A 24,924-nucleotide genomic window follows, 5' to 3' on the forward strand; every position below is an offset into this window, starting at 1 on the left:
AGACTAGCAATTACAATACGGCGTAGAAAATGTTAATCCAGTGATACACAAAGGTACTCCGGGAGCCCTTCTGTCACATCATCTTTCCACTTCCATGCCCTTCCTAGGCCTTGAGTCCAGCTTCCTGCCCTTCACCCACTGCAGATCCTCTGCATTTCATTTGCAGTAAATTCATTTGCAGGGTTCCTCTAGCTCTGGCATGACACAAACCCAGCCATGAACTGGGAAGGAACCACAGCATCCTTGGCAAGTAGACAACACCAATAAGAAAACACAGAGGCTGGGAGAGAAGTCCGCAAACATCCCACCAGTTCTGGAGGTTTAAAAACAAACTGTTGTGGGATGGATAAATGAAGGATAGATGAATGAATAGACAAACAATTGAGTGATGATGCAATAGAGGCTTTAATGAGTGAATCAGAGAATAAACTCCCAACCCTGAAGCAACACTGAATTTCAGTTTCCAAAGCTTGTGCTTGTTCATGAAACACCATGTTCCCCAGAAGACTCTCTACAAAGATGTTGGTTTCAAAATTCAAGTTACTTCAAAGTTCACAGAAAATTTTGTGATACACTTGAGAAGGTGGAGCCACCTAGGGGAATTTCAGAACTGACCCTTGAGATCACTCATCCTAGGGGAAAGCTGAGTGGCCTCCCATTCATGATGCTCCAAGTTCATCAGGCCAGAGCTTTTTGAGGTGACTTGGTTGTTGGAAAGAGAAAGCTACAGAAGGTGATATGGGGGCAGGAGGGATAGTTCAGTGGTAGAATGTATGCTGAGCATGCACAAGGAACTGGGTTCCATTCCCAGTGGGAAGGAAGAAAGAAAGGGCTTTCATTTAACCAAATAGTTGGACCACCTTAATCACAAGCTGTAAAATTTTATGTGAATCCAATACTGTGCCAAATCACTAAAGCAATGTTTCCTACTAAAAAGAGGATTTAAAGGGGTCTGCAAATAACTGCATTCTAACATATCTGTTCAATAAATGTGGATGTTGTGCTACAGATAGGAACAGGATTACAGAGGCTGTGAGGTCGAAGCCTGTCTGAACAGCTGATTTTTCTATAAGTCTTTAAGGGCTCCTAGGTTCTCCGAGATAAACTGGCTGAAGCTTCTGACTTTGGGATTTAGACGGTGGGTGAGTTTGACATCACGGTCTGGCTTCATTTGATAAAAGCGACACATATCAGCCAATTCCTTTGCTGCAGGGAATCCCAACTTTTCATAAGCTTCCGGGGTGATCTTTTAAGAACAAGTAAAAAAGGAGAAACTCTTATAACCCATTTAAAGTAAGATAAAAAGATGATATTCACCGTAATGATGATCTAAGTCCACAATTTTTTAGCTCAACTCCCAAATCCAAGAAACTTAAATGTGTTTCACATGTAATTAGGCAAGAAACTGACTTTGCTGAACTAATTTAGTGACAAATCTGATCTGAACTATGTAAAAACTATTTATAGTCTTTAGTTATCCCATTTAGTTGAAACATTCCAATACTTTACCACAGTGATACTGGTATATTTTATTACAATTTCCTGCCCCAGCCCCTGCTGGTGATATTACATGATATATGTAGACCATACCCCATATAAAAGCTGAAGGATTCTGAAAGCCACGTTGTTTTAGGACCCAAGTACCTTGGATAAGGTGCTAGATATCTATACCACCCTTCACTTGAGTGGCATTTCATAGTGCTTTTGTCTGAATTTCCTCATGGGATTCCCCAGCTGGTCTCTGGTATACTCCACCCACCTGGGACTCCGTGTAAAAGTCAAGGTCCCTAACGCTGAACCTGCTTTCTCCTTAAAGATGGCTGATGTCCCATTCATCTTTTCTCCATTCTTGGTTAGACATTTGCATTTTTCCTTCAATCATCATAGCCTCTGCCAGAACCACACAGGCCTGAATAGAAGTAGAGCCCATCCTATACCTACTGAACTGCCTTCAGTGAAATTCATTTCTCCAATCATTTCTGACACTAACTAGATCAATAATTGTTCCCACTGAATAAGCAAAGCTCATTTCTAACTATCTGATCCAGTATAATCTGTCTTTAGACTCCAGAGATGAACTTTGACCTTACAATTGCACTTGGCCTTTAAAAAAAAATTGACAAGCCTGGCGCACACCCATAATCCCAGCAACTCAGGAGTTTGAGGCAGGAAGATCGCAAGTTTGAGGCCAGCCTCAGCAACACAGTGAGGCCCTGAGCAAATTAGCAAAACCTTGTCTCAAAATATAAATTAAAGAAAAAATTTAAAGAACTGGGAATATAACTCAAGCATGCCTGGATTCAATCTCCAGTACCAAATAATAAAATTAAATGAAAAAAATTTTAAATGTGACAGACATAACAACTTATGTAAAACCATGATTTTCACATGCCTCTTACAATAATGAAAATTCAAGAACAACCTATATGTCCAGCAATAAAAGAATAGTAGAATAAATTATGGTATATCTACTCTAAGAATATTAAAATTTGTTTTGAAGGAATTTAGCAAAATAGAAAAATGTTCTTAATTTAATGTCAAGTTCAAAGGCCAGATACAAAATGGCACACTTAATGTTATTTTAATTTTATTAAGTATATGTGCATATACTTATTATATATACTGGAAAAGATAGAAAGAAAATCAACCAAATCTGAATAGTAACTATCTCTGAGAAATTTAACTGTGTGCGATTTTTATATTCTTTTTCATAATTTCTGGAGTTTTTTTTACAATAAGAATTCATTATTTTAGAAATCAGAATAAAACTAAAAACTTTGAAAAAGAAGGCTCTATGTAAGAAACATGGGAGATAGCTTAAAATCTGTCACCTCAAGTCATTTTCTTCTGCTGTAACTCTGACGACTAACATGCCTCAATAAAATAAGGAATTTTTTACTGTAGATTTTTGAAGAATCTTTTGAGATTTTTTCTGTTATGTCTCACTTTGTAAGACAACCATGTTTCCTCTGGGGATTAGATAGTTTCAGCCAATCCAGAACTTCTGGTAGGAGTTTGATCTGGAGCCTGCATTCACCAAAACACCTCAACAGCCTCCTTTGGCCAGACTTGAGTGGGTGGAGGGGCTGGGACAGGTTGTGTAGTGGTGTCAGACAAGGAAGACTGGATTGCCACCTTGTGGCCACATGTACCTTCCCCAGAAAAATGATAATGTCCAAGCATTTTCCCAGTCCACACATAGATGGTGTTGTCTTCAAGTGAGACTAGTTACTAATAACAGCATTAACCACTCCATAGAAATCTGTGCCTCTACTGCCCTAGAACTTTTGGTGCCAGAGAAGCATTAGCTGAATTAGGAAACAACATAATGTTCCAAGAATAGAATGCCCACACTCCTTCCCCTTTACTCCTCCCCCCTCACCCCTCTGTGGTGCTGGGGATTGAACCCAGGGCCTTATGCAGGCTAAGCAAGCACTCTACCAACTGAGCAATATCCCCAGCCCACTTTCCTTCTTTCTTAAAAAGTTCAAATCCCACAAGACAAAATGAATATAAGAATTAAATGCAAATGTTCCAGGAGAGGGATCACCAAGAAGACAATCTACACTCAGCGACAAGAAACTGAGCAGACTTTCTGTGAGTCCATGGTTGAGTGAGTGACCTTCATGAGTTTGGGGATAACTTTTCTCTAGGAAATTTTATATGGTTTCAATGAAATACTCAGATGTTATTTTGTGGCTAGATTGACACCTACAATATTTTTTACCAGTCTCAGTCTCTTCAAACCCCAATACCTGAGGCTGAATTGGGAATCTAGACATCCCCTCAAGATTCACTGGACCAAGAGCTGCTTATGTAAACAAGAACCAAGCTTCCACCCCTAACTTCAGGAAGCATCCTAGAATAGGGATCCACACCCTTTTTGTTAAGGGCTAGATATAAATAATTTAAGTTTTGTGGGCCATATAGTCTCAGTGTATCATCAAAACAGCTCATTCTTTCTCCTCTTATCAACAACCTGCTTGGGGAAATAGCTGTAGTGCTCAATATCACCAATCCTTTTCACTTGGCTATAAAAGATCTGTCCTCTCCATATAACAATCCTTCCTCTATGATTTATAGCACCTTAGTTATTGAGGGTTTACTAAGCATCATAGCCAGTGTCAAGCACATGCCATAACATCTCAGTTCATCCTCACAACAATCCACAATGGAGGTATAATAATATTTTTTAAACACCCAGAAACTGAGACTGAGAGAGGGTAAGGTGCAGAGATTCCACACACAGACACACAGAGTTAGAACAAGTCAATTTCCCCAACAGCCACTGGCTTCTTGACCGTTATTGCAGAATTTAACATGTCAGCCCTATTGCTACCCTCTACCTGTACAAAATCTTGTCCTCCTCAAGGACCTCTTTTGAAGCCCCCTTCTCTCCTGAAGTCTTCTCCTACTGTCCTCTGTCCAGATAGTCTGGACAACACAATTAAGCACCCGTGTTACGCTTTGAGATGCTCACGGTGACTTTCTTTATGTGCATCAACATTTTTAGCCTGGTACATAATAAGTTCTTGATACAAAGCTACTACATGTCAAACACCAAGGTAGGTCCTAAATATATCCTGATTTCACAAGAGCACTTTAAGGTAGACACTTGACTTCAAAAAATGAGGAAATTGAGGCTTAGTGGGGGACTAAGAGCCTTGTCCCCATCAGCCTTTTCTGATGCATTTAGCAGTGAGAGCTGAGGAGAGGAGTCAGGATGGTGTGTGAGAGAAAATTTGTACCTCAGTCTTCAGATTCTAAGTTCCTTCCACCCAAAAGTAATTTTACTTTAACAAGCTGATTAATCTTGAGTCAAAGAAATAAAGCCATTATGGGAAGGATTCAACCACATTAATCAATGAAGATAGGTTCATGTGATCACAGTCCTCTTCAATTTCTTAAACCCCACCTAAATCCACTGAAAGTCTAGTGAATTGGTGAGTTAATAGTATGTTAACCAAGGTAGCCCCTCGTAATCCTAAGAACTCACCTTTGCATCTCGGACTTCTTTGCCCAGACTCTTGGAGAAAACATCAGCATATTGCTGTGTTGTTAGTGCTTCTGCACTGAGGCCCACAGCTTTGCCTATAAACTCCTCTGGAGAATTAAAAATGCTAGAAACAACTGCTCCAACATCAGCAACAGAGATACCATCCATTGGTACATCCCCCATGGGCAGTGCTAGATTTAAAAAAAATAAAATAAAATAAAGATAGCTCATTTTATCACTTCCTTCATAGATCCACCAAGACAAATGAACCACTTAAACAAAAGGAGTAGAAAGGCAGTTGCCATGTGTCTGTCCCCCAATGGTCCTTGTGTTGGATTCTGTTTCCCAGTGTGGCAATGTTAAGAGGTGGCATTTAAGATGTGGAGCCTAGCCAGAGATCACTGAAGCCAATGCCTTTGGAAGGAATTAAGATCTTTCTTGTGGGACCCCAGGTTAGTTCTCCTAGGGTTGTTATAAAAAGAACGAGACTGAGCAGGACAGTAGCCATGTAAGTCAGAATCACTAAGGAGTGTGTAATAAATAACTCATCTGCTGAATCAACTAGCCCTGAAAATGGATGCTGCTGGGTGGTGGGGAACAAGGCTGGCCCCACTCAGCCCACACTGCAACCTAGTGGTCGCTTAGTAAAAATTAGCTGTTCCTGTAGTGGAGAATGACATTCACGGTACTCAAGGCCTGGTTTTCCAGATTTGTGGGTCCCAGATGGCTCTAGGTACCAAGAGAAAATGAAGGTATCACCTCTTCACCCAGAACTAGTTAATCCATAGATTATAGGCTCTACTGATTCTGTGTAGGGAGGACCTGGGAGGCTGTATCCTGGAGTCTTGGTCCCTTGAGATTCTAATACTGACCATAAAATCCAGGTCCTCCCCTGTTGTCACAGAAGGTCAGATGGATGAGCTAGAAGGGCCCTTAGCAGACATCATGTCCAACTTTCCCATTAGACAGGAGGAATCTGAAGCTTGAAGCCACAGAGCTAACTACTTCCATAAGAAGGGTCAGCATGCTAAGACAACCCTTTCTGCTTCTGGTCTCAGATCCAGTTCTCTTCCCTCTATAGTGTAACTGCTGCAAGTAAATTTAGGACAATTTGATATCCCTCTTAGTACAGTAGGTGCTTAAATGATGGGTCCACTGACGAGGAGCAGGAAAGTGGGGATAGAGAGAGAGGAAGGCAACCAGGTGTCTGGTTACCTTTCACCGCAGCCTTCCATTTACCTAAGGTGTAGAAATCTCCATCAGGGGCTTTCCACGGCTTCCAAGTGGTGAGAAAGTTTTCAAAATAAGCTGCCAAGCGCACGCTAGTCATGGGAACGCCAATGGACCAGAAATACTCCTCCACCTCTCCCTTCCCATCGAAGTGGGGCACCTTCAACTTGCCCCCACTCAGCCGCTCCACGTTCTCCAGGCCGCTGTATACCACGTGCTTCAGCCCCAGGTGCTTGGCAGTATCTGCCACCATCTTTCCCTGAGGGAAGATAGTAAATCCTTTATGTGGACCACTGTTTCTGCCTATAGACTAAAGGGAAGGTGCTGGGTCTCCTCCACTCCCTCTGTACTTATTGTCTTCACTGTGAAGAGGACATTTCTGCATCAGTTATGAAGTGAGGGGCCATCAGCATTGGCAAGCAGAGACTCCCCTCCAAGATGCTGAACCCTCAGCCTGCTCCCCCTGGGGCTGCAAGGGCAGGGACCCAGGGCATGGGGGAGTAGAACAGGAAAGAGAGGAGGGCAGCAGAGAAGCGAATGCCAGGGACCCGAATGAAGCTGAGACGCAATAGCCAAGGAACAGTCGCCCTCTTCCTCTGGGCCCTCAGTATCTTTGTGATCAATTTCTACATCTGTATATATTATATTGTGGGAGAACAACCTTGCACGTGACTGAGTCACACTCCCCAGCTGGGTGCTGAGGCGCTCAGTCGCAGAAATGGCAGAGCTTTCCCCACCCTTCCTAGGTCCGAGGGTCGGTGTCTCTGCATGGGTGTGTCTTGCTACAGCCCCCATGGGTGGAGCTATGCTCACCTGTTCCTTTGTAATATTACCCCTGGCCCTGTTTAGAATAGAATGTTCCATGGAAGTGCCTTGTGTGTGTCCCCTTCTCTTACTGTGCCCGTGGGTGTGGCTTACCTAGATGTCAGTCAACCTGCTGACAGTGGACATCATGAAGATAGACTCAGCTCCCTGAAACCTGACTCCTTGCCTCATTTGAATACCTTCTCCTCAGTAAAAGGGGTCAGCACATGTTCTCTCTATCTCTCTTCCTGTGGACCCTTAAGGTCAGAGGAGCCGTCACAGAGACCTGAAATGAAAAAGGTATATCTGTCTCTTGTGTGGTTATTTCTCGCAGCTCAGTCAGCCCAGTTCAACTGGAGTAACCCCTGAGTGTTTTAGTCGTGAACAGAAACCCAGAATTATATAAATTTTTCTGATAATGGATTATATATGCACATCATTTGGATATTACGGTATGAGAGATGGGCACATACATACACACCAACACAAATGTATTATATTCTCTTCTTTGTTTTCAGTTCCAAAGTACCTTCATATGGCTCTCCCTCCTTCCCCACCCCTTTCTGTTTTCCTTTTCTTCTTTTCACTGTCTCATTTTCCTCATACAGCAGGCAGAGAAGACATAATTTGGTTTAGCAGATAGAAGAAAGTGAAGCAGAGAAATGACTTCTACCTTCAGGTTCCATAGAGAGTGAATACCAGCATTAGAACCCAGAATTCTTAAAATAAACCCCTCCAGATTTTAACACTAAAAGATGTGCTGATATAAATAGATAAAAATAAAAGGCTATCTATAAATATCAATTCAATAGACATTCCTGAAACAGTTCCATCCTGCTCTTAAGCTTTAGAATTGTGCCATATCTGTAAGTGGCTGATACCATCCATCATATTCTTTAAATCTAATCTTCATTTTTCTCCCAAACTCATACATATACATGTTTTAAATTCCCAAATAGTACTGTCATAGGGGGTAGATCTTATAATATAAAAACAGTTTCCTGTGCTCTCACGCTGATTACTGCTCTCTAGAAGTAACTGTTTTAATCCTTTTTAGTTATCTCCTTACTTCTAAAAAACATGTTTATGCCACTAATTGGGTTTTTCCAGTTTGCTATACCCACTAAACTCCTACTAAGATGAGAATTCAGTGCATATCCATGATGCGTTCTCCCTCTCAGTCCTTTTCCACTACCAACATCATACATCTACACAATTCCCTTTATTTCATCATCCCAATAAAAAGTTTCTGGCAGATCAATGTGCCATGCTTACACACAGCTAAGCGGAGCCTTGGGATCATCTCTATCCTTACTATTTCTACACACTCTTTTTCCTGAAGTTACTATTGTGGGATTATTTGCTTGCTAGTCTCTTTTTTACATGCCCATTGCTAATTCATCCCCAATTCTCTGCCTGAAGTGTAAATATGCTCTTTTATACTTTATTCTCCCCGTTTGGCTCTCTGAGTGGAAGTTACGTGGGGAAACTTGCTGTCACCCCACATGCCATCTAGAAACAAATGGTGAGAAGCAGGGAATCAAATGACTGACTGACTATATTAAAGTCACTCTCAAATATATAAGATCTCACCTAGGTGCACATAACATTAATTTCATAATCAAAGACTCCCTGAGCAAGTACCTAAAGTACATGTATTCCATAAATGTCAGAGGGATGTTGTAGAGTGAAGCTTATAATTTTGCCCAGACTGAAGTCCTTCTCCCTGCCAGGGAGGACAGAAATAGGTAGGGAGGGAAAGGGAAAAGACTCAAAGGGGACAGAAGAAAGAGTTTGGTTCCCACCTGACACACTTCCTTGTCTTTGCTGAAATGCTCCCAGAAGTTGGTCACCACGAAGGCCCCATAGGCTCCTTTTAAGGCAGCTTCCACTGACGCTTTGTCATTCAGGTCACCTTTTACTACCTCAGCGCCAAGCTTCTGGAGCGCTAGGGCATTTGGTCGAGTCACGTCCCTCGTCAGTGCTCTCACTGCAAAATGTTTGCTCTCCAAAAGGGCCTTGGCCACAGAGCCACCCTGAGATCCTGTAGAGTCAGGGGAAGAGGAAACACAGGAAAGATCAGGAAGAATGTTCAGGAATGGTCAGGAAGTTTCATTGTTCAGTGTAGGCTTGCTGTAGAACCTACTTTGGGGACCCACATGATACTTGAGATATCCCCAGTAGTTCCCAACTGAGTATCTTTGTTTCTTTTTAAATATTTTTTTAGTTATAGATGAATGTTATATCTTTATTTTGTTTATTTATTTTTATATGGTGCTGAGGATCGAACCCAGTGCCTCACATGTGCGAGGCAGGCGCTCTGCCGCTGAGCCCCAGCCCCAGCCCCAGCCCCAGCCCCCAACTGAGTTTCTTTGAGCACTTCAGAGGTGCCTTTGCAGAAGCCAAGGGGAGAACAGGATTGGGAAAGGCTTGAGACAACAAGAAGTCCAGGTGAACAGGGTGCTTGCCTCTCTATCCCAGAATCAACAAGGGCAATTATAATATAATTCAGTTATACATTTTATATGGGGGTTCCTCAGACAATTTTATTTAAAAAAAAAAAAAAAGCTTCCTAGTATGCACACTTTTTTTTTTTTTCGGGAAGACTAGGTATCAAATGCAGGGCCTTGCACATGCTAAGCAAGCTCTTCCACTAAGCTACATGATTAGCTTAGTCTATATTTTGTAAACATTTTGAAAACTTGCACATTTCTTTTTATCACATTCAAAACCAATCACAATATGATCATATGATCGTCACTTGTCTAGTTGATCTACTCTGGACATGCTTACCGAAAGCCCTCTGATATATGCCAGGTGCTCTGCTGGGTTACTGAGATTCGAGTTTCTCCATCAGATTGGCCAGATCTGTCCTAGATGATTTTTGTGTTTTTAAATCTACATTGACTTTCTCCATCCTGTTTAGTGCCCTGGGAGGTTCATCTTGATAGACTCCATCAATAGGTTCTCTTGACCTCATGTTGGGTTTGAGCAATGGGAAGGGTCAGCAGAAGACCCAAGGGCAAGGTAAAGTTGACCATCTTCATATCACTATTGTCTCAGGTTCTGGTCATCTCTTTTATCCTTTTCTCCCTCCTTCTGTTGCTTACATACTCCTTATTGTTCTCTTCCCTGTAAAACTTTATTAATTTTTTTGCAATTTCTCTGAATATGTGGCACCTGTTTCTTATGAAATGCCAGTTGATACATGCTTGATAACTCTAAAATAAGGTCTACCATTCATGTGTTCTCCCTTTGCACCAAGAGCTTCAATCAATGAAAGTAGCAAATTGCTCAGTGGTAAGTATTAACAGGTACCATAAAGTTCACCAAATGTGTAAGGAAAGCCTCCACATTAAAGGCAAAACCAAAATAAACAAACCGATAAAAGGAAACAGTGCAAAGCATAGGGGGGAAAAATAAAAATAATTACTATTCTCCAAGGTTGATGAAGATTTTGCATTCCAAACACTACATCTGCAAAAGGGGGAAAGAATTAGTAGGGAAAAAAAGGCAAAGAGAAAAAGCATTCACAAGATGAAGCTCTGAGGAATTTAAAATATTAGAGCAGAAATAAAATTTCAATAGAAAAAGTCTGGGAACTCTACAAGGATTAGAAGAAACAAGCAAAGAAATAGAAAATAAGAGAGAGAAAATAATTAGAAGATCAAGCCAAGGGAATTCCAAAATGAAATAATAGAGAAAATGGAAGTGTGGAATTTATTTGATAATTATTTGATAATTAATCAGAGATAATATCTCAGAGTCCAAGGAGATGGGCTGAGCTCCCAGATTGAGGGGTCAGTGAGGGCCAAATACAATGACAATGTCCCCATTACAGTGAGATTTCTGGTTCAAATTTTTATTTACTCTTCTATTTCACGGTACTGGAAATTGAACCCAGGGTTTCACACATGCTGGGCAAGTGCTCTACCGCTGACCTACATCACTATCCCTTAATGTGAAATTTCAGAACCCTGGAGATAAAAAGATGTTGATTTCTGGGGAAAGGAAAATCAACTCTAAAACATGGGATAAAAACAGCATCAGATTTACGGATTTGTTTGTTTTAAACAAGTTTACTGAAACAACAACATGGTTAAATTGAAGGGAAAACTAACTTGGATTCTTTTTTAGAGTAATTTATTCCTACTTAATGACAGATTGTCCTACAAGTAACAGTTACATACAAAAGTTATAAAATTATTCTTGGTTTTACATGAGAAGTAAAAAGAATTAATATTCTCCAGTAGAACAAGGTATATGAGTAATTTTTATGTTATTAAAACAATAAGAACAAAATAACTTACTGGATTATAAAGATGAGTGCTGAATGATCATGGCACTATGGGCAAAAAGGTATTTTCACAGTACTGATATTTTTCTTTTGTTATCTGCATTTGATGTTGACCAACACATACCACTGGCAAGCCTGGGGACGAAGCTCAGTGATAGAGTGCTTGCCTAGCATTCCCAAGGCCCTGGGTTTCATTTCCAGCACAGTCAACAAACAACCCATACCACTGGCTATTTGGAATACATATATTTTACACACACACGCTGGCAGGTGTGGTGCATGCTTGTATCCCAGTGACTCTGGAGGCTGAGGCAGGAAAATCTCAAGTTCAAGGCCAGCCTGGGCAATTTAACAAGACTGGTTTAAAAAAAAAAAATTAGACTGGGGATATAGCTCAATGGTAAAGCAACTCTGAGGATTACCCATTAGCAGGCAGGTAATAGGTGCACAATAGGCTTGTGCACATATACCAATCATTCATGTACCAATAGAGGAATGGGGAAGAGGAAAATGAAAGAAGAGAGAATTTTTTACTGGAGTAGTCAGGAGGTGATAGAACCAAATTGCAGTTTTCTAATTAACATCATAAGAACAGAGTTCTGGAGTGTGTGTTTCATGGATCCCTGTCAAATCTGAATCTGATTTGGAATCTGTGGTTCACAATAAGCTTTCTTTAGTTACTTAGTGGATGGAGTGTGCGGTTAATCTTAAACTGCCCCACAAACCTTCTAATGAATAAAATGGTGTTCTCAGTCTTGACTCCTTTCTTGTGTTTTACATGAGCCAATGGTGAGCTCTGGAGATCAGCTCTCAAACCCCAGACCATCAGCAGCGGTGGTGGTGCGGGACTGAGAGAGCAGGAGCCAAAGCAAGGCTATTCAGGGGGGAAAATAAATTTCTATCTAGAATTCTAAGCCTAGACAAAAGATCAATTCTAAAAATTTTATATGAAGACATTTCAGACACATCCTCAAATTTTTAACTCCCATGCATTTCAAAAAAATTTTTTTAATTGTAGATGGACACAATACCTTTATTTATTTTTATGTGGTGCTGAGGATGGAACCCCGTGCTAGGCAAGCACTCTACCACTAAGCTATAACCCCAGCCCTCCCATGCACTCTGTATAAGGTACGTAAGTTGCCAGAGATTGCCCAAGATGAGAAAGTAAAGCAAGCTGAAGAAACCAAGAAGGCTAGGGGTTTGCCTTGGTGGTAGAGCACTTGCCCATCATGCAGGAGGCTCTGAGTTCAGTTCCCAATACTGAGAAAGAAAAAAAGTATCCAGGAACCAAACTCAGGAGAAAGAAAAAGAGAATTATTAGAATAATGAAGAAAGGAAGACAGGAAGACAGAAAGACCGAAACAGAAAAATGAGCACTTAAGGAAGGAGATCTCCACAGTGTTGCTGGGAGAAACAGAACCAACAGATTAATGATGTGCTTGATCATTTTCAGAGAAATCTTCCAGTTTTAAAGAGATAAGAGAAAAATGGTACATGTAAAGAAAATTAAGCAAATAGAAATAACGGCAATTAATTTAAGAGAAAACAAATTGTGTAAGAAGTAAAGTAGTGTACATTTGGCTCAAGTATGAATAAAAATTAGGGGTTTAACTGCTGGGAGCCATTAGCCAAGTAAGTATGACAATTTCCTTGCCAGCGTACCCCATGTTGCAGTGACATTGAATGTACTTAACCTTGCTCAAGGACCAAGGCAGATTAGGGTGTTCCCGGTTTTAAGATAATCTTGTTTAGGGCGTTCCCAGTTTAGGTTCCAGGTTTAAGGTTTAAGATTATTCCTGCTGGGAATAGGGCGTATCCTGCTGCCTGAGTTCCCCTTGAGTTCTCACGGGATTCAGACAGTATATTTTGGAGATAGAAGCCCAGTGGAGGTGAATTTGGGAGAGAAGGAGGATTTGGGAAGAGAACGTGGATTTCCCCAGAACGTGATTGTAGACGGCTGGTGTGAGTTCGGGAATAAAGAGTTGCTGTTTGAATCTACAAGCTGTGTGGTGGCTCGTGATTGTGTGCCCAGCCAGACTGCGGCATTTGTGCCCAGCCAGACTGCGGCATTTGGTGGCTCGTACGGGGAACTTCTGAAGCTTGGAGGTAAGTGAAATTGCTCGCCCCTGAGGAAGAGCGAAAGAATGGGTGACCAACTCAAAAAACAATGTGTTATTGTTTTGATTTATCTTGTTTTTGTTTCAAGCTGCCTATCCCTAGAAATTTCTCAGGCAAACTGGAAAAAATGGTTGACTAAAGGTTTGAAGTTTGTCGGCCCTGAGGAAGAGAAAATTGATACAACGATTTTTTATTCCGTTTTTGTTTCATTCAGTTTCGGTTTTGTTTTATGCTATCTTATTGGGTTGCGTTATCTTTATAGTAGATTAGAAATTAGTAAAAAACAAACCGAAAAGATGTTAAGTAAATTGTTAGAGGTTCAGACCATGGAGAAAGACATTTTAGATCAAGCAAAAGAGAAGGTCTCTCGAGCTAGTCAGACAGAGGAAGAAAATTTAAAGGAAAAGGGGTTGTTAGGAAAAAGGCCACAACAGGAGGCTGTTACTAACTCCATTTTATCACAAGAGGGCGTAATTCAACCAACAGCCCCACCGATGGAGACAGCTGAGTGGCCCTCAAACCCCGTAGTTGATAAATGGGATCCTGAGACAGGACCTCAAAGATTAGCATGCCCTGTACTTGAACAGGCAGGAGGGCAGCGAATTCACCGTGCTTTAGATTTTAAAACAGTGAAGCAATTAAAGGAGGCTGTAACAACCTACGGGCCACAAGCTCCCTTCACGGTAAGCATGGTCGAGTCCATTACTAACTTGGACATGACGCCAGCAGATTGGGCTAGCATGTGTAAATCTGTACTAAATGGAGGACAATATTTGTTATGGAAGGTTGCCAATGAGGAATTTTGCACGGAGACAGCTAGGCGAAATGCAGCAGCCGGTTATCCTCAAAGAAATCTAGATATGTTGTTAGGAAAAGGACCTTATGAGGGTCAACGGCAACAAATTGAATATGATCCTGCTATATATGCACAAATTGCTGCAGACGCAGTTAGGGCATGGAAGACTTTACAAGGACATGGAGATTTACAAGGTCAGCTATCTAAGGTAATACAGAGAGCTAATGAACCTTACGCTGACTTTGTAGATAGGCTAATTCAAACGGCTGCCAAAATTTTTGGGGATACAGAACAAGCAATGCCATTAATAAAACAACTGGCTTATGACCAAGCAAATCGTTGCTGCAGAGAGGTTATTAGACCATGGAGACATGAAGATTTAAACACATATATTAAATTATGTAGAGATATTAATGAACAAGGGCAAGTCTTGGCAGCTGCAGTACAACAGGCTTTAGATGCCAGGCCAAAAACATGCTATGATTGTGAACAAACAGGACATTTTAAAAGGAATTGCCCCATAGGAGGAGGGTTTAACAAAAGTAGGTATCAAAGGAATAGAATACCAGGTATTTGCCCACGATGCCGTAGAGGGAGACATTGGGCTAATGAATGCCGTTCTCAAACCACCATAGAAGGTACTCCCTTATCAAAAAACGGACAAAGACCAGGTATTTATCCAAGATATCGTGGAGAAAGGCATCAGGCTCCATTGCCAAAAAACGGACAGGGGGGCCCAATGCTCCGGGGCCCACAACCACAAATATACGGGGCAGTGGAGGATCCCAGCAACACCATCAGGGTAGTGCCCAGGACACATTGTCCATTAAATCCCTCATCAGACAAACCCGAGGGAGCGCAGGGTTGGACATCTGTGCCTCTGCCAGAGCAGTATTAACTCCAGAGATGGGAGTTCAAATCATTCCCACAGGAGTAAAAGGACCTCTTCCCCAAGGAACAGTAGGCTTATTATTGGGACGTAGTTCATCTACATTAAAAGGACTTATGATAAGTCCTGGGGTAATTGATCCCGATTATGTAGGTGAAATAAAAATTATAGCTAGTTCTCCAAGAGGTATATCAGTAATTTCACCTGGAGATAGAATAGCACAGTTGTTAATAATACCCAGCCTACATAATAAATTTCCTAGTCATAGTGTAGAAAGAGGTTCCAGGGGATTAGGCTCCACAGGTGTAGATTGGGCTATGTTGTCTTTAAATTTAGATTCTCGCCCAATGCTAAAACTAAATATTCAAGGTCATGAGTTTAATGGGCTACTGGACACAGGAGCTGACCTTAGCATCATATCTCGTCAAGAATGGCCAAAACATTGGCCATTACAACAAGCCACTCAAACGCTTCGAGGCCTAGGAGTGGCGACTAATCCCCATAGAAGTTCTATGATATTAGATTGGAAGGATCCTGAAGGATGTGAAGGAACTATACAGCCATATGTATTGGATCATCTTCCTATAAATTTATGGGGACGAGATGTCCTAGATCAATTAGGTTTGACGTTAACAAATAATATCAATCCTAATGTGCCCACTACTAGAGCTAGACAAGGCTTTAGGAAAGAAAAAAGATTAGGAAAACAAGGGCAAGGTATAGCAGCACCAGTACAAATAGATCAAGGAACAGACAGACATGGGTTGGATTTTCAGAAAGGGCCACTGAGACAATCAAAATTACTTGGAAATCAGAAAGACCAGTGTGGGTTCCTCAGTGGCCCCTGACTAAAGAAAAGATACAAGTAGCCCATGATCTGGTCAAACAACAATTAGCGGAAGGACATATACAACCTTCCATATCTCCCCATAATACTCCCATTTTTGTCATCAAAAAGAAATCTGGTAAATGGAGATTATTGCAAGATTTAAGAGCCATTAATAATGAGATGGTTGTTATGGGACCTGCTCAATCAGGGATTCCTCAATTGTCTGCTTTGCCAAAAACCTGGCATGTTTTAGCTATAGATATTAAAGATTGTTTTTTTTCAATTCCAATTCATCCCGAGGATAGTCCACGTTTTGCATTTACTATCCCTGCATTAAATCATGAAGGTCCTGATCAGAGATATGAATGGAAAGTACTCCCTCAAGGGATGGCTAACAGTCCAACTATGTGTCAAATATATGTTAACAAAGCAATCCAGCCACTTAGAAATCAAAATCCTGAACTACAAATATTTCACTATATGGATGATGTATTATTGGCACATAAAGATAAAAACATATTGCTGGAATGTTATGCCACACTTACAAACTTATTAAAAAATTATAATCTAGAGATAGCAATAGATAAAGTACAATTAAATTTTCCAATTAATTATTTAGGAGTTCTATTATCCTCAACCATGGTCCGTCCACCAAAAATTCAAATACGAGTAGATCAACTCAAATCACTTAACGACTTTCAAAAGTTATTGGGAGACATAAATTGGATAAGGCCTTATCTAGGTATACCAACAGGAGAGTTGGGACCTTTATTTGATATTCTAAAAGGTCCATCAGATCCAAATTCACCCCGCATGTTAACTCCTAAAGCAAGAAAGGCATTAAAAATTATTGAAACATATATGGAAAACATACATTTGGATAGAATTGATATAAGTTTGCCTTTATTATTTATTGTACTACCAACAAAAAATATTCCTACAGGAGTATTTTGGCAAGAAGGTCCATTATTGTGGATACATTTATCTTATTCTCCTAACACTATTCTTACTAGGTATCCTGAGGCTGTAGGACAATTAATACTCAAAGGAATAAAAGCAGCGAAGGGAGTGTTTGGAATTTCTCCCAATAAAATTATTACTCCATATACTATGGATCAAATTGATGAGTTAGCTAATGAGTTAAATACTTGGGCAATAATCATGTGTAAATCTAATGTTTCATTTGATAATCATTTACCATCTAATCCTTTGTTGTCTTTTTGGTCTAAGCATCCTGTAGTTTTTCCTAAAATGACAAGAAAAACACCTATCATGAATGCTCCAAATATATTCACTGATGGGTCAAATAATGGTACAGCAGCAGTAGTTACCCCTGATCAAACTTTTACATTTTTAGTACCCAAACAATCAGCTCAAAAGGTAGAGCTTAATGCAGTTTTACAAGCTTTTGTGATGTTTAAAGATTCTGTATTTAATTTATTTTCTGATAGTCAGTATGTAGTTAATGCTATAGTATCTCTTGAAGATGCCGGTAGGATTTCCCCTTCTTCTACTGTTTTCTCTTTGTTTTCCACTATACAAAGTCTAATCTGGGACAGAAAAGATCCATTCTTTATAGGACATATTAGGGCACATACAGGATTGCCTGGAGCCCTTAGTTTAGGCAATGATTTAGCAGATAAAACTACACATGACATACATATTTTCTCTACATTTGAAGAAGCTACAAATTTTCATAAAAGGTTTCATGTTAATGCTAATACTTTACAAAAGCGTTTTAAAATAACTAAGGAACAAGCCAGACATATAATAAAACAATGTCAAAATTGTGTGACATTTTTACCACAAGTTAATCTTGGAGTCAATCCTAGAGGACTGATACCTAACCATATTTGGCAGATGGACGTCACACACTTGCCAGAATTTGGAAAATTAAAATATTTACATGTTACAGTCGATACTTCTTCTGGATTTTTGATGGGCTCCCTTCATGCCGGAGAAAAAACTAAAGATGTTATAGCTCATTGCTTACAAAATTTTGCCACTGTGGGCGTTCCTAAACAGTTAAAAACCGATAATGGTCCTGGCTATACCTCTACCTCTTTTAAACAATTTTGCTCATCATTTGGTATTACTCATGTAACAGGAATCCCATACAATCCACAGGGACAAGGCATAGTTGAAAGAGCTCATCAAACTATTAAAACATACTTATTAAAGCAAAAAGAGGGAATTGGAAGGGGGTATATATCCCCCAAAGATAAACTTAAAATAACGCTTTTTACTCTAAACTTTTTAAATTTGGATTCATCAGGACTTAGTGCTGCGGAAAGGCATATGTATCCAAAAAATGTACATAAGCCTAAAGTACTTTGGAAAGATATTCTAACAGGACAATGGAAAGGTCCTGACCCAGTGATTGTTTGGAGTCGGGGGTCTGTTTGTGTTTTTCCACAGGGAGAACAGCAGCCCATTTGGATTCCAGAGAGATTAACTAAAACAGTTTCTACAGATCGAAAAGAAGATGATTTGACTCAAATCCATAACAGTTGATATCCAGAACTCCAGCTTGGCCATTCTTACATCTGCGACAGTGATTAACCAGGATGCTTTTTTCAATAGCTATTTTATTATTGCATTTTTCCACATCATAAGGTTCTATTTTTATTTTTTGAGCTCATACAAACCTAGGTTAATGTTTTTCTGATCAGTTTTATTTTTTGACTGTGGAGTTTTTAAACATTGCAATGGAGATTTCACCTAGGTAAAGCTACAAGGCCTTTACTATTTTCTTATGTGTTGTACGTTTGTGTACACTCTTGTGTTTTGTGTTGTATGTCTGTATGTGCGTATGTCCATATTTCTTGTATGAGGAGCGCTCATGAAAAAATGGATCCGAATTATTATTATTTTTTTTATTCACGTGATTTAAATGGTTTAATTTAAATTAGGTAAACAGCTGTTAAGGATTGTTTTTAAAGGTGGTTAACAGATCTGTTTGTTTACTAATTTAAATTAGGTAAAAAGCTGTTAAGGATTGTTTCTAAAGTAGGTTAACAGATCTGTTTGTTTACTTTCACCTTTCCTTTTCATTATATTTAATAATTCTTTTCAGGATAATGTCTCTTTAGCATCATTGCCAGAATTCCTATCTCCATCTCAGTGCTGGTGAAGAACTCAACAAGTAATGCTCAATCAAAGAGTCAACTTACTTTGGGAGGAAACGGATTTTGGGAGGAAATGGACATATTGATAGATTCCTCTGCTTTGAACTGCTTGCAGAACTTGCCTGGACTATGTAACTATCGTTTGTTGTGGTGCAGCGAATTGTGGTATTGCTGACATATCTTTGCTGATGGTGTCACCAGTGATGCAATTTTTCCCAAGGAGCCGTCAATTGGCTTGGTGTCGTGGCATTTCTGTATCCTCCTCCCTTCTGCTAGTGATGGTCTAAAATTTGGGGGCCAATGGCTTATGCTGGACCGGTAGTCAGTGACGGGTATGATCCAATTGCAGTGGTATCAACCTAAGACAGGAGGCTGACGCCTAAAGGTCAGTTTTCCGATGACGGGTAAGAACCATATGTTGAATTGGACAACCTACCAGGCACGGTCCATAAGCCACATTAACCTCACTCCCCCACTGGCACCAAGGCCAAATTTGGGGGCCAACAGAGGTGAGGCAAAGAACCTCACCCCCCCACTGGTGCATAGACCTATCCACAAGTATGGCTGTATGCTGGACCGGTAGTCAGTGACGGGTATGATTCAATTGCAGTGGTATCAACCTAAGACAGGAGGCTGACGCCTAAAGGTCAGTTTTCCTATGACGGGTAAGAACCATATGTTGAATTGGACAACCTACCAGGCACGGTCCTTAAGCCACATTGCTTGTTGTTTAATTAATCAGAAGGGGGGAGATGCTGGGAGCCATTAGCCAAGTAAGTATGACAATTTCCTTGCCAGCGTACCCCATGTTGCAGTGACATTGAATGTACTTAACCTTGCTCAAGGACCAAGGCAGATTAGGGTGTTCCCGGTTTTAAGATAATCTTGTTTAGGGCGTTCCCAGTTTAGGTTCCAGGTTTAAGGTTTAAGATTATTCCTGCTGGGAATAGGGCGTATCCTGCTGCCTGAGTTCCCCTTGAGTTCTCACGGGATTCAGACAGTATATTTTGGAGATAGAAGCCCAGTGGAGGTGGATTTGGGCAGAGAACGTGGATTTGGGAAGAGAACGTGGATTTCCCCAGAACGTGATTGTAGACGGCTGGTGTGAGTTCGGGAATAAAGAGTTGCTGTTTGAATCTACAAGCTGTGTGGTGGCTCGTGATTGTGTGCCCAGCCAGACTGCGGCATTTGTGCCCAGCCAGACTGTGGCATTAGTAATGCTCAATCAAAGAGTCAACTTACTTTGGGAGGAAACGGATTTTGGGAGGAAATGGACATATTGATAGATTCCTCTGCTTTGAACTTCTTGCAGAACTTGCCTGGACTATGTAACTATCGTTTGATGGTGTCACTAGTGATGCAATTTTTATTTCCTTGCCAGCGCACCCCATGTTAATTGTGGTAGTGCTGACATATCTTTGCTGATGGTGTCACCAGTGATGCAATTTTTCCCAAGGAGCCGTCAATTGGCTTGGTGTCGTGGCATTTCTGTATCCTCCTCCCTTCTGCTAGTGATGGTCTAAAATTTGGGGGCCAATGGCTTATGCTGGACCGGTAGTCAGTGACGGGTATGATCCAATTGCAGTGGTATCAACCTAAGACAGGAGGCTGACGCCTAAAGGTCAGTTTTCCGATGACGGGTAAGAACCATATGTTGAATTGGACAACCTACCAGGCACGGTCCATAAGCCACATTAACCTCACTCCCCCACTGGCACCAAGGCCAAATTTGGGGGCCAACAGAGGTGAGGCAAAGAACCTCACCCCCCCACTGGTGCATAGACCAATCCACAAGTATGGCTGTATGCTGGACCGGTAGTCAGTGACGGGTATGATTCAATTGCAGTGGTATCAACCTAAGACAGGAGGCTGACGCCTAAAGGTCAGTTTTCCGATGACGGGTAAGAACCATATGTTGAATTGGACAACCTACCAGGCACGGTCCTTAAGCCACATTGCTTGTTGTTTAATTAATCAGAAGGGGGGAGATGCTGGGAGCCATTAGCCAAGTAAGTATGACAATTTCCTTGCCAGCGTACCCCATGTTGCAGTGACATTGAATGTACTTGACCTTGCTCAAGGACCAAGGCAGATTAGGGTGTTCCCGGTTTTAAGATAATCTTGTTTAGGGCGTTCCCAGTTTAGGTTCCAGGTTTAAGGTTTAAGATTATTCCTGCTGGGAATAGGGCGTATCCTGCTGCCTGAGTTCCCCTTGAGTTCTCACGGGATTCAGACAGTATATTTTGGAGATAGAAGCCCAGTGGAGGTGATTTTGGGCAGAGAACGTGGATTTGGGCAGAGAACGTGGATTTGGGCAGAGAACGTGGATTTCCCCAGAATGTGATTGTAGATGGCTGGTGTGAGTTCGGGAATAAAGAGTTGCTGTTTGAATCTACAAGCTGTGTGGTGGCTCGTGATTGTGTGCCCAGCCAGACTGCGGCATTTGTGCCCAGCCAGACTGTGGCATTTAACTCAGTGGTAAAATATATATACTTCAGGGGCTGGGGTTGTGGCTCAGTGGTAGAGTGCTCACCTAGCACATGTGAAGGCCTGGGTTCAATCCTCAGCACCACATAAAAATAAAAAAATAAAGGTATTGTGTCCAGCTACAACTAAAAAATAAATATTATGTAGATTATATAAATATGTAATATTTATACAATCTATATATTATATAGATTATATAAATAGTATATATAAATAAATAAATAGTATATATAAATAAATATTTTATATATATAATATTTATTTATTTATTTATTTGGTGCTGGGGATTAAACCCAGGGGCACTTTCCCAGCCATTTTATTTTTTATTCTGAGATAGGTTCTTGCTAAGTTGTGGAGGCTGGTCTCAAACTTGAGATTATCCTGCCTCTCAGCCTCCTGAGTAGATAGATTTATAAGCATACGCCACCATGCCTGGCCTATAGTATGTATTTAGTATGCGTGAGGCCCTAGGTTCCATCCCTAGCACCAGTAGTAATAATAATAGTCTATGATATATATATATATATATATATATATATATACACAAATTGTTATAAACTTTGTGGGCAGGATGGAGAAAAGAAAGCATGTGCTTGGAAGCAGAGCTAAAGACAATGGATACAATCTAAAAGTAAAAAATGAATAACAATATTATCAATTTGTATTATTAATTTGAAATATGGAGATGGGACAAATACCAGTATAAACAGAAGAGTCAAATGTGGACAGGGTTAGGGCTGGGTGTGCTGATTTTCTTTGTAAGCTTTGAAGGACTAGTGACTTTTTAAAAACTAAGATTATGCACTTCCATTAATTTTGTTGTTGTTGTTTTCTACTTTCTATTTATTTATTTATTTTTGCATTACAATTATTAATACACCATTCTACAATAATTTATCATATCTCTGATTATATATAAGGTATGTTGACACCAAATTCACATCTTCATACATGTAATTTGTATAATGATGAGGGTTTCCTTTCACCATCCATGCTATACCCTTTCTCCCTCCCTTTCCCTCCCACTCCTATTCCCTATCTAGGTAATCTTCCTCCCTTGCTCTCCCTCCCAACCCCATTTTGAGTCATCCCCCTTACATCAGAAAAGACATTCGGCATTTGTTTTTTTGGGATTGGCTAACTTCACTTAGCATAATCTTCTCTAATGCCATCCATTTCCCTGCAAATGCCATGATCTTGTTCTTTTTATTGCTGAGTAATATTCCATTGTGTATAAATGCCTCATTTTTGTTGAGAGCCACAGCCTGAGGGGCCCCAGCAAACTTCCAGCTGCGTAGAGCTTAATGCAGTTTTACAAGCTTTTGTGATGTTTAAAGATTCTGTATTTAATTTATTTTCTGATAGTCAGTATGTAGTTAATGCTATAGTATCTCTTGAAGATGCTGGTAGGATTTCCCCTTCTTCTACTGTTTTCTCTTTGCTTTCCACTATACAAAGTCTAATCTGGGACAGAAAAGATCCATTCTTTATAGGACATATCAGGGCACATACAGGATTGCCTGGAGCCCTTAGTTTGGGCAATGATTTAGCAGATAAAACTACACATGACATACATATTTTCTCTACACTAGAAGAAGCTATAAATTTTCATAAAAAGTTCCATGTCAATGCTAATACTTTACAAAAGCACTTTAAAATAACTAAGGAACAAGCTAGACAAATAATAAAACAATGTCAAAATTGTGTGACCTTTTTACCACAAGTTAATCTTGGAGTCAATCCTAAAGGATTGATACCTAACCATATTTGGCAGATGGACGTCACACACTTGCCAGAATTTGGAAAATTAAAATATTTGCATGTTACAGTTGATACTTCTTCTGGATTTTTGATGGGCTCCCTTCATGCCGGAGAAAAAACTAAAGATGTTATAGCTCATTGCTTACAAAATTTTGCCACTGTGGGTGTTCCAAAACAGTTAAAAACAGATAATGCCCCTGGTTATACTTCTACCTCTTTTAAACAATTTTGCTCAACATTTGGCATTACTCATATAACAGGAATCCCATACAATCCACAGGGACAAGGCATAGTTGAAAGAGCTCATCAAACTATTAAAATGTACTTATTAAAGCAAAAAGAAGGAATTGGGAAGGGGTATATATTCCCCAAAGATAAACTTAAAATAACCCTTTTTACTCTAAACTTTTTAAATTTGGATTCATCAGGACTTAGTGCTGCGGAAAGGCATATGTGTCCAAAAAATGTACATAAGCCCAAGGTACTTTGGAAGGATATTCTAACAGGACAATGGAAAGGTCCTGACCCAGTAATTGTCTGGAGTCGAGGGTCTGTTTGTGTGTTTCCACAGGGAGAACAGCAGCCGATTTGGATTCCAGAGAGATTAACCAAGGTCCTGACCCAGTAATTGTCTGGAGTCGAGGGTCTGTTTATGTGTTTCCACAGGGAGAACAGCAGCCGATTTGGATTCCAGAAAGATTAACTAAAGCGATTTCTACAGACCAAAAAGAAGATGATTTGGCTCAAATCCATAACAACTGATATCCAAAACTCCAGTTTGGCTATTCTTACATCTGCAACAGAACCAGGATGCTTTTTTCAATATCTATTTTATTATTGCCCTTTGCCATATCATGAAGTTCTATTTTGTTTTTTGAGCTCATACAGACCTAGGTTAATGTTTTGATGATCAGTTCTATTTTTTGACTATAGAGTTTTTAAACATTGCAATGGAGATTTCACCTGTAAAAAGTTATAAGGCCTTTACTATAATGTTATGTGTTGTATGTATTATATTATGTGTGCACACTTGTGTTTTGTGTTATATGTTTGAATGTACGTATGTCCATATATCATATATGATGAGCGCTCATGATAAAATGGATCCAAATATTTTTTTTCACGTGATTTATATGGTTTAATTTAAATTGGGTAAACAACTGTTGAGGATTGTTTTAATATGTAAACAAAAAAGAAGGTTAACAGATCTGTTTGTTTACTTTCACCTTTCCTTTTCATTATATTTAATAATTCTCTTAAAGACAATGTAAATTGTTAAGAAAATTGTTTTCTTTTAGTGCCTTCTGTAATGTTACATAATTTTTTCTTTAGCCATTATTGCCAGAATTCCTATCTTCATCCCAGTGCCGGTGAAGACAATGTAAATTGTTAAGAAAATTGTTTTCTTTTAGTGCCTTCTGTAGTGTTACATAATTTTTTCTTTAGCCATTATTGCCAGAATTCCTATCTTCATCCCAGTGCCGGTGAAGACAATGTAAATTGTTAAGAAAATTGTTTTCTTTTAGTGCCTTCTGGAATGTTACATAATTTTTTCTTTAGCCATTATTGCCAGAATTCCTATCTTC

At 40.0% G+C, this 24,924-nt stretch overlaps 1 protein-coding gene across 1 annotated transcript in view; it reads right to left on the minus strand.

The window, feature by feature from the left end:
* Positions 1-386: 386 nt before the first annotated feature.
* Positions 387-24,924, minus strand: part of LOC124105372 (nmrA-like family domain-containing protein 1) — a 31,767-nt gene continuing 7,229 nt past the window's right edge. Inside the window, exons 2-5 of the mRNA XM_046462510.2 lie at positions 8,836-9,074; positions 6,236-6,485; positions 4,997-5,187; positions 387-1,246 (exon numbers count right to left, since the gene is read on the minus strand). Coding sequence (XP_046318466.1) covers positions 1,067-1,246; positions 4,997-5,187; positions 6,236-6,485; positions 8,836-9,074 — 860 coding nt within the window. The 3' untranslated portion in view covers positions 387-1,066. The remainder of the gene's footprint in view (positions 1,247-4,996; positions 5,188-6,235; positions 6,486-8,835; positions 9,075-24,924) is intronic.

The sequence above is a fragment of the Marmota monax genome, unplaced genomic scaffold, assembly GCF_021218885.2.
Source record: "Marmota monax isolate L192 unplaced genomic scaffold, Marmota_monax_Labrador192_F-V1.1 WCK01_AAM20220418_F8-fsc00100, whole genome shotgun sequence".
NCBI classification, from domain to species: Eukaryota; Metazoa; Chordata; class Mammalia; order Rodentia; family Sciuridae; genus Marmota; species Marmota monax.